The sequence below is a fragment of the Epinephelus lanceolatus genome, chromosome 3 (assembly GCF_041903045.1).
Source record: "Epinephelus lanceolatus isolate andai-2023 chromosome 3, ASM4190304v1, whole genome shotgun sequence".
NCBI classification, from domain to species: domain Eukaryota; kingdom Metazoa; phylum Chordata; class Actinopteri; order Perciformes; family Serranidae; genus Epinephelus; species Epinephelus lanceolatus.
The window spans coordinates 20,312,181-20,322,663 of NC_135736.1; the positions used below are offsets into that span (position 1 = coordinate 20,312,181).

General features: G+C 40.8%; 1 protein-coding gene across 1 annotated transcript in view; it reads left to right on the top strand.

Moving 5' to 3' along the window:
• Nucleotides 1–2,583, top strand: part of armh3 (armadillo like helical domain containing 3) — a 36,349-nt gene extending 33,766 nt beyond the window's left edge. Inside the window, exon 26 of the mRNA XM_033624794.2 lies at nt 1,341–2,583. Coding sequence (XP_033480685.2) covers nt 1,341–1,433 — 93 coding nt within the window. The 3' untranslated portion in view covers nt 1,434–2,583. The remainder of the gene's footprint in view (nt 1–1,340) is intronic.
• The last annotated feature ends 7,900 nt before the right edge of the window (nt 2,584–10,483 follow it).

Here is a 10,483-nt window from a genome sequence, read left to right on the forward strand (position 1 = left end):
ATAGGTCAAGTCAGTTTTAGACATTTAAATGTGGGAATGTTACCTAATATACCTTTAACAAAACATAAACCAGTTACAGTGAGGTATATATGAGAAGGTAAAATGTGAAATAGAATCAGGAGGTACGATTGCAAATTAGGGGGACAGAGTTGTCTTGCCTTTAAGCTGACAGTGGAGGTAGTAAGAGTGCCCAATCCCATCCATGTGAAAGTGTCAGCCAACGGGATGAGTAAGACGGTTTAACAACATGTTATACAAGTGACCCACTGCTGGGAGATTTAGGGGTTGTACACATGGCACAAATTCATTGTCTTTAGTGTGGACTCGTGGCAGGCACGCTCAAATGCCAGAGCAACGACGTTGTGCGCGCACACATTCCCAAGTGCCTACTTTTCAGGGCGTGAAGGCTGTGCTCTGATATAAACCAAGTTCAACTTTTGGAAGGCAGCAACGCACATCACATGTCACGTGACGAGGAACAACCAATCACACCCGACAAATATCTTTCCCTTCTTCCGTAAATATCAGTCTGTGGTAACTATGGAAAGCTGATCATTTTGGTGCAGAGCTGCCAGAGCTTTACATCTGTCCTGTAGGACGATAGGCCCACACACTTATAAAGAGCGCATGGAAGAAGAGTAGCTCTGCACTCAGTATTTCAGGTAAATAGGCAATGATACGGTGCTTGTTAAGGTTGCTCAGCAACTGCAGACACAACCTGCCACCGTGCTCGTGAAAGCTGGCTCAAAAAAGACACAAGTGTAGCACCAAGTGCCCGACTTTGCGTTTTCCATGCGGTTGAAGACACGGCATGTGTACGGTCCATAGAAGCAGCTGGCAACACTTAGCATTTAAGGTCCAGGAGCTCCTTATTCTCTGCACAGAGGAGGAATTTAGCCGGTTATTGCCATGTTATATCATTGTTATTGTTTAGAAAGCGCTGCCGACACTTGTGCTAATTGTCACACTAGAGGCTGATACTGTTGTGTTGCACCTCTTTATCTTTGGGAATTCTATCTAGAATTACACTCTGTGGTGGCAGTAGGCTGCTATTGTGTGGCTGTGTATAAGAAAGCAAAGCTGACGTAATGACATGTCTTCGTTGTGGCCCTATCGCAAAATCTCTGTGTAAAACAGGCTTGGGATAACCTCCTTATCCTCCTTGGGACAAATAAACCGGCCTTCATGTGTGAAATTGGTGGATTGCTCCTTTAATTAATATGCGCGTGTGTGTGTATAGGTACGAGACAAGTTAAACTCAGTGTACTGACAAAGTGCAGTTTCCTCAGTTTGGTGTCTGTTTGACCTGGTAATAAATGTCCCTCTCTGTCTGTCTGCAGGTGCGCTCCATCAGCCTGAATGTGAGGAAGAATGTCTCTCTGAACACACTGAGTCAGGACGTCCTGCTCAAAGAGTTTTCCACCATCTCCTGAGACACACACACACATCCAGCCTCCTCCTCCTCCCTTCAGACGGACATACACTGTACATTTGTGTGCTTGTGGACATGTACACTTACCATAATACAAACACCAAGTACAATCCCTGATTGTTCTTTCCATGATTCGTCTCGAGTCCTCATCCTCCGCCTCCCGCGAACTGAACAGTGGAAACAGAGACGGACATGCTGACAGGCTGGATGCACCTAAAGGAAAGACCTGAGAACCTCTCCGGATTTGCTCCCCTTGTGGTCGTTTGTATGTGTGTGTGATAACTTAAGGAAGTGCCCGTATTGCACTGGTTCTTGGTGTGCAATCTGCAGTATTGGCTGGACTGTTAACTGACACATGAAAGTTTAGATTTAATTGAAATCAAGTATTTTTAACTCAGATGTTCATCTCAAACTTTTCTGTCACTGATGATGTTGTAAGTAGCTTTCACAGTACAGACTTTTGATTTATCTCTCCAATAAATATTTCAGAAGATGTAGGCTTTGAGTGCAACATGTCATTCCTAACAGCATCAGTAATCGTGACCCTGAGCCTTTTTCAATTTGAATCTTACTGTAAATCCTCTTAGAGCATTAATGCTTTCTTTGCAGATGAGTGCTTGTTGTGGGAATGTTAATTTAAAACATTTCTCAAAGTGTTCGAAACAAACTTATAAGTGATTTGTATTTCCATGTTTGCTAAGGGGTAGATTATTTTGAGCTGTAGTTAAGTTGAGAATGCTCTGAAGTGATGAAACCCCCCTTTTTTTTTATTGTTGCAAATCTTTTGCTTTTGAACAAAGCCATGACTAACATTCATCACTGCACGTCACACAAGTCATCGTCTCTGTTAGTTTAACACATGAATCTGAATGTGTTGGGTGGATAGGTTAGAAGGTAAACTGTTGGAACAAAGGTTAAATGTTATGATCCATTTCAGTGTTGCTGGTGTGTCTCTGGCACATGAAGTCAGTGTAGTGATAAAAAACATCCCGGCTCGTTCTCATCCAGAACATTTGAAATGATTTGACTGGAAGCAGATCTTAATTATGCAATTTCTTCTTCACGTGTAGGGTCTTGTTTCTTTCATCTTTAACTCCTGTAGGTATATTTATGTTCCTTTTTTTAAATAAAGGTTGGTTTCCTACTACTCAGCTAGTGCTTCCTCCTTTGACTATTTAGGCTAGAGACATTAAAAAAAAACTTCTTTCAGTTCTTTGTAGGTGAGCTTTGCAGTGCCCACGTCAGCTCGACCTACACACAAACACGCACGCACACTCACATTGTCCTCTGCTGACACTGTCGGCCAATTCTGAGTCTGATACATTGGCCTTCAGTTGGAGACCTCACCCCCCACATACCGCACAAGTGAAATATGAGTTTTCATCTCATGAATATGGTCTTTAATAACAAATGTTTTTGTCTTGAATCATTTTTTTAACTTCTTGTTTCATGTTGAGCATTAATGAACTGTAAGTTTGAACTCAGTGTAAAAGTAAAGCAGCTTACACTCAATGGATTCAGTGTGTTTGGGTGAGTTTCGAGAAGTGTCATTAAAATGTTAAAAGGTACACCTGGGTTGAATACAATTATTCAACATCAGAAAAACAATAAAATATATTAAATTTAAAGATGCATGAATACATTTTTTGGCCACTTGGGGGCAGCAGAATAAGATGTGAACACAAAGTTAGCAAAATGCTCTTTAATACATCCAACAGACACAATGCAACATAATCAATCATCGGAACTTGTCCCCCTATCTATCTGATGTAGCCCAATATTGACTCTCCAACAACTCCTGAAATACCTGCTGATGTGTGTTTTTTCGTGGCATTTTTGCCCTTATTTGACAGAGGACAGGGTAGAAATAGGGGAGAGAGAGGGGTATGACATGCGCTGTAACCCTGTAACCACTTTTTTTTCCTGTCTTTGTTCTCAAAAACAAAATTCCAGTCCACAAACAATGGTATAAAAAAATCACTGAAGTGCCGTCAAGAGCATGCCAAACCAACACGCAGCCATATAGCCCTGATCCTTATAAAGCCACACAAAGAAGAGGAAGAAGAAGAAGAAGGAGATGTTGGCAAATCAGAAACCTGAAAAAAAAAACAATTACCATAATGCTACCCAGAGCAGTGACCTCCATACAGGCCTCCAGGAATACAGCTCAGCCTTGCAGCCAATTTTTCCCAGTGGCCACTCGCGGTATTGCAGGAAAAAAAATCCCCTGTGGCCCAAAAAGCATTTCCCCATTGGCCACCGTTATAAAAGACATGTCAAAACAAGGTCAATATTATTACTCTTTCTATTATGAATTGTAGGTCCCTGGAGGTTTTATATTTGTAATACTTTACTTAAACTGAGAAAAGCGATTTAAAACTCTGTGATGTCATCACAATGTAAAGTCTATGAGCTGAACAGGAACTCGTGGCCGGGTCAGCAGGAAAACCACTACTGTACATACTCATCTTCATTAGAATAAATAGGCGGCATCTTGGGGTCAGGTTGTGGATTCTGATGCCCCTTTTCCTGATTTTATTTGAAAGGGTAATTTTTCATTAAAGTGGAAACATGTAGAAAGTCCTGATAGCAAGGTCAGAGCCTGGGGCAACCTCTAGCTCACCTAATAGAATGTGCACCCCATGTAGGCTGAGCCCTCTGCTGCAGCACAGGCTCAGCTTCAACCTGTGGCTCTTTGCTGCGTGTCATTCCCACTGTCTCTTATATTTCCTGTCTCTCTTCAGCTAGACTGTCATTAAAGGCAAAACTGCCCCAAAAATAATGTTAAAAGCAAGGTTAAAACCAGCACTATTTTGGACATGGTATTGTGCGAAATTTCACCTCATTTGTGACGCCTCACAAATGAGACATCAGCACACACTGATGCTACACTACACTGAAAACAGTTTCTAAAAATCTTGCACAGTGCACAGTCGTGGTCCACCCACACTGCAGTTATCACTTAACCTACCTGATTAGAACTCTTTTAATGATTGTGTGTGTGTGTGTGTGTGTGTGTGTGCAGACTGCTCAGTTGACATCTGTCTCACACTTAGCTTTCCCAGTGACGAAAAGATGCAACTTACTGCTGTAATTGCTTAACTCTACTCAACATCCACACTGATACTTCATTAAGACAATTATACTTTTACACGTTTCAACCAAATATTGGAGATATTGTTATAATGTTATCCAGCAGGAATATTTATTATATTGCATCATAACTGCATAATACCTACAGTACAGGACTCCATCAAAACTGAAACATAATCCTTAGACTCTTTTGTCCCTTATTTAATCTCTGATGATCGTAGATAAAACCTCTGTGGGGAGAGATAATGTGAGAATAGCGGTCACAGTAAGTACGTGCTAATTACATCAGATTGTATGCATGGATACGTTTCATTATCAAATGTATCTATATATAGTTACAAAATGCTAATCAGTCTGAACACACAAATACATAAAGTGATTTGTGTTTACCAAGTTCCAGCTCAGATCTAAACTGTGAGAACAAGACTTTTAATCTGAAAATGGGACACACACCAGTCTGTTTACTCATTGTGTTTTGTGTTTGTTTTTTTGAGCACTGGCAGTAGCACAGTGCAATAAAGGATCAAGAATCAATATTCTGCAAGTGCACCGTGACTAAATATTTGACTTAATAAATTCCATATTTATCTGAGAAGTGAATAAACTGGAAGAGTCAGGTCATGGTCGCTGAATCCTGCGATATCACACTGAGAAAACAGAAACTATCTTTGTCCTTCCTCAGCTGTTCCTCCATCTACCATCTACCCCCCCCCCCCCCCCCCCACCCCCACCCCCTCCTGTTGTGAAACTAATTAGCCAAAATCTCTGATAAACTTTGTCCTCCAGCTACTTCCCTAATGCTGTCTGCGCCCTCTGGCTCACACAAACAACACCAACTGGATCTTTTGTTTGTTAGAAGTTGCTCAAAGTAGCAGACAGAGGTCAAAATGGACTGCAGGCATCTGGACAAATCAGTGATGAAAGTGTTTTTCACCCATATTTCTGAAAGCTAGTTTTACATAACAAAAAGCCAAGTTTATTTTGAAACAATTCACAGATGTTTAAAGAAGTAGGAGAATTGAATTGGTTTTCATTTTCCCAATTAGGAAAGTAACTGGGTTTTAGTGGTAAATAACTGCATCGTCAGCATACAGGTAGCACAAGGGGCCTACTAATACACCTTGAGAAACTGTGCAAATAATAGGTGCTGAAAGAGAGTATACTTTTGTGAGTCACCGACAGAAGTCATTACAGTATAGACCAAATCATATTGTTTGTTTAGAAAAACTTCTGGGTAGAAAATCCCTATGTCACACACATAAAATGAAACAGCACTAAGCAAACACTGCCTCACTTGGATAGTTACTAGTTGCTGCAGTAGGCACAGCAGTTTTACGACAACTGTCGGAAATAAGGTATGGTGTCAGAAGTCAAGATGTGTGTTGAAGTTCTTGTGTGCAGCGCACAATAAAGGTAATGCTAAGCTGAAAATGTGTTCTGTAAGTTATTGAACAAACGGTACCATGTAGGAGCAGGCAGGAGATGTAGACAGGAGGTTGAAGATCCAGAACAAGGTAAGCACATAGTCCAAGCAGACGAACCAGTAGGGGACGGGCAGAAGGAATGTCACGGCCAGGTGGAGGGTCGAGAAGTCAGCAGGTGAGTACTCACATGGCACACACAATGGCGAGTGTGGTGACACAGTGAAAATCTCTGGACCACAGGTAAGCATACGGGAACACTCACACTGTGGCGTCGTCGGATGGTAGTGCCAAGCAACCATAGGCAAACAGGAACCAAGGATGCAGAGGCAGATCTTGTAGTCAGGGACAGAAGGTGGGTGCGTTAACCGGGAATTAGATAAGACAGGTTGGTCAGAGATAGGCAGGTTGGACAACCGGAAATCAGTCTGGTAAAAACGCAGGACAGTCTTCTATGAGCGGTGAAGAACAATCTGGCAAAGAGTTAGGCCGGGGCCATGTCCAGCCCTCATGATGTTTTCTGCAACCTTTTTTCCATTATTATGCCTGTTAGCCTTTACCTTGGGCCATCACAAGTTGATAACAAGCACCCCCAACTCAAAGCTGTTTGGTCTCAGGGGGTCCAAAACCCCTTTTTTGGGACTACAATTGCATAAACAGTCACATAAGTATGAAATTTGGCAAGGAGTGTCCTGACACAAAGGAGAAAGTAGCTAAATCAGATTCTGAGGCATGCTGCCATTTTATTATAAAAAAAAAAGGACTGTCCGTTTGACAAAGTCTCATCAAAAAAAAATTTTTTCATCACTTTGTGTTTAATATTAATGCTTCACTTGTACATAGAAAACTTCCTAATTTGATAAGCAACCTGAAGCCAAGTTGACCTTTCTATCTTGATAATTATATGTGCTTTGGCCTAAATTTGTCACTATACCTCAAATCAGAAAAAACGCAATTGTGTCTTTGAGGATGGCGTATATGTATATATATATATATATATATATATATATATATATACAAGCTGTAAGTAATGACAGACAGGTGAACTGAGTTGCCTTGATGCGGCAGGCGTGACTAGATTTGAGGCATGGAAAGCCAGGGTGGACAATTAGTGAATGGGAGCTTGGTGACAGGGCATGCAGAAATGAGCTGCTGACCAGAAATGAAAATCTGTGACACATTTGGCCTATAACGTTATTATTTCAGTTGATGTTGTGCTTTAGTGGTGATTGCAAGTGACTGAATTTCCACAATATGGTGAGAGATTCAAACTGAACTAATATTTGATATTAACTACAAACCTCTGTGAGATGTACACACCTGATTGGTCCATCAGGTGTTTGCTCAGATGGATGACAGATGTGTATAAGAGGCCATACTCAGACATTTTTCCTTTTCTTAGATTAAAAGTAATATATTTCCCTGACCATTCCACCTCCACTTTGCCTGGTTCTAGCTGTGTGACTATATGAGTGCCTATCAGTAAAACTTTACTGTTCAGCAGACGACCCTTAAGCACTTGAATGCACCAACTAGAAACCATCCCCACAGAAGCCTCTCCTCGTGACTGCAGTACTATAAGTTTCACAGTAAAAGCACACGCTCATTAATTCGTAGTTGATGGGTTACGACATGCAGAGCCTTTAATGCAGCAGCAGAGGGACCCTAAACTTTCATGATTACACCCTCACTTTGTTCCCCTTTCCCTCTCTTTTCTCTCTGTCTTTGCTTTTGTATTTCTCTATCTCTGGCATGCTTAATTAAAAGTGTGGGAGAAAATTGCACTGATAAGCCTCTAATGGACACGCAAGCATCATGTCAGTGCAGAGATCCATTTCCAGAGATGATAATGTGCTTTTGGGAATAACGCTGTGGCATGGAAAGTGGACTCTGAGTGTGTTTACGGTTTCCTGAGATCATTTTGTGCAATGTCTTTTTAATATGGTGAATCTCAATCCCTCGACATGACTCTATTCCAAATCCTCTAATTTTGTTGGCTATATTGTGGATTGGGCAGTATATCAACTCCCTGATATAATCTGTGCCGTGTGTGTGTGTGTGTGTGTGTGTGTGTGTGTGTGAGCTGCTGACAGCTTAGATGCTCAGACAGAGCAAACCCCTTGCGTTTTTCTGTGACAACCCATTAACGCTGCTGTGTATTTATAACGTTTAATTTAAGCATATCAGCCTTCTCATCAAATATTCATTTGTGGGGAGATTGCCTGCTTTGTCTCGCCCTCACCCCCCTCACCCCTCCCTCCGTCATCCCCTCACCCCTTCATTTCTTTATCTGTGAGTCCTCACCTGTATCTGTGTCCGCGGAGAAACTGAATCAGCTCAAACTGCTTCCTTCCAGCCGTACACATAAGCAGAAACACACCTCCTGAGGACATGTGGCACTATTTTTATGTCTTTTACTGAATATCATCTTGTGTTTAGCACCAAACAGCCAGCACACCTGTTTATGTGCGCTTCTACTGTATCCATATCAGTGTGTGTGTTATTCGTCACCTGTATCACCACTCCACACTGTGCATAACTTGAGGCATCAATCAGAGCTCATTATTGGTTATCTGTCAGCTCCACTTTCCAGCCTGCAGCAATGCTAAACTTCTCTGTAAACCCCTGTGGGAGATAAACACCATCAATACTGCGAGATTTAACTGTCCCAAGGCACATGATATATTCAAATACATCTCCACTGTCTTCTCTTTCTCTTTCCCTTTGCTTCTCTTTCTCTCTCCGAAGCACCGCCATCCCTCTCTTTGATTCTCTCTACTTCAACAGGCCTTTTTGTGTCCTCCCTTGCCTTTCCTTTTTCTTTGTGCCGTTCTCTCCCTGAGCAGCTGATAGATATTTTCTCCCCTCCCATCAGTCTTCTGACGGGGGACATAATAATCCCTCACCCGCCTGCCTGTCTTTAAGGAAGCTTCACCATGCTGTTTATCCCCAACAAGTACTATTCTTGGCAAGAGGAGTTCTCTTCTATTCCAGTTACATTTTTCTATGTGATACTTTCAGAGTTAACTTTAAACACTAGCACACAATAACACTGTTTATTGTTGGTTTTATAGATAATCTGCCCGAGTATTTTGTTCTTTGAAATAGCTGAGCAACACACAGGTTTAGGCTGGATTTTGAAGTGGAATTTAAAGAGGTAATACACCAATTTTAAATGTAATCTCAGGTTTGGTTTGGAGAGGTTTGAACACAAAGTGTGTTCTGGTGTTTAGCCATTCTGGCAATATGGCTCTGCGGATGGAAAATCGATCCACCACTTTGGTCTAAGATGAATATTCATGAAATTTGGTCTAAATATTCATGGTCTCTTCATAGAGACTTTTCCTCTAGTGCTGCCATGGGGTTGATTTTTGTGGTTTTGGGTATAAATGTCTCAAAAACTATTTAACGGATCACCATGACATTTTGTTTAGATGGTTGAGTCATCCTCAGGATGAACTGTAATCCTTTTGATTATCCCTTAACTCATCTAGTGTCATCATCAGGTCAAATATTTCATCTGTAGAACACTTTGATTTCTGACAACATAATTGGAAATTCCCATCAGCCTCAGCTGTGCTTTAATTTATTAATAATTAGAGAATGTCAGCATGCTAAATTAAGATAATGAACATGGCAAACAAATCTTCTGAACGTCCAGGCAGAAATATATTAAATGGCCACAAAGTCTTAACAACACAATACATGGTGGTGAAATGTATGGAAATTACATGTTGGCAACACAAAAACAGTGCCAATGCAAAGTCAGTGAGGAATTATTGTTGTAGTAGACATTCAAATTAAGTATAAAGAGCGAGAAATTCTACATAGTGACCATAGACCACTCTTCGTGTCAACGTAGTTACATGACTTTACATACTTTACATAACTACGTAAAGAAGGCCAACTTTCTTTAGGTACTTTACATAAAGTACGTTTATGTCACTTACTTTCCGTATATAGTTATTTTAACCGAAACCCTGATTATTTACTCATCTTAACCAAGTATCTTTTTGTTTCTTGAAACCATCCAAACTGCAACTGTTTCACAATGAAACTGTGACCATGCATGAGACTTTGCATTGGCTTTGTTTGTGTTTTGTCAGCACATAATTTTATCACATTTTGTGCCCTCCACCATGAAATGCTTTGTTAAGAGTGTTGTTAAAAGGTTGTGTCCATTATATATTACAGATTTCTGTGAGATTGTGTTGGATCATCAGTGTGATAGCATGCTGACATTAGCATTTAACTTAAAGCATGTCTGTCTCAGCCTCACAAGCTGCTAGCATAGCTGTCTCTCGTAATAAGTCCCTTAACTTTATGGAAGAGCAACAGTAAATTGCTTGAGTGCATCCAGTATTCATGTTATTTTAGCTTGTGGTTCTCGTGGGTTTTTCATTTTTACTAAAAACACATTTTCTTAGCAAAAAAAGTATTGAACTTTAGGTAAAAAGGCAATCTTGATCATTTTAAAACAGTGATTGCTACATCGGAGAGAAGACCTAGAGGTGCTCAGTTCTGAAGTAGCTCTTTG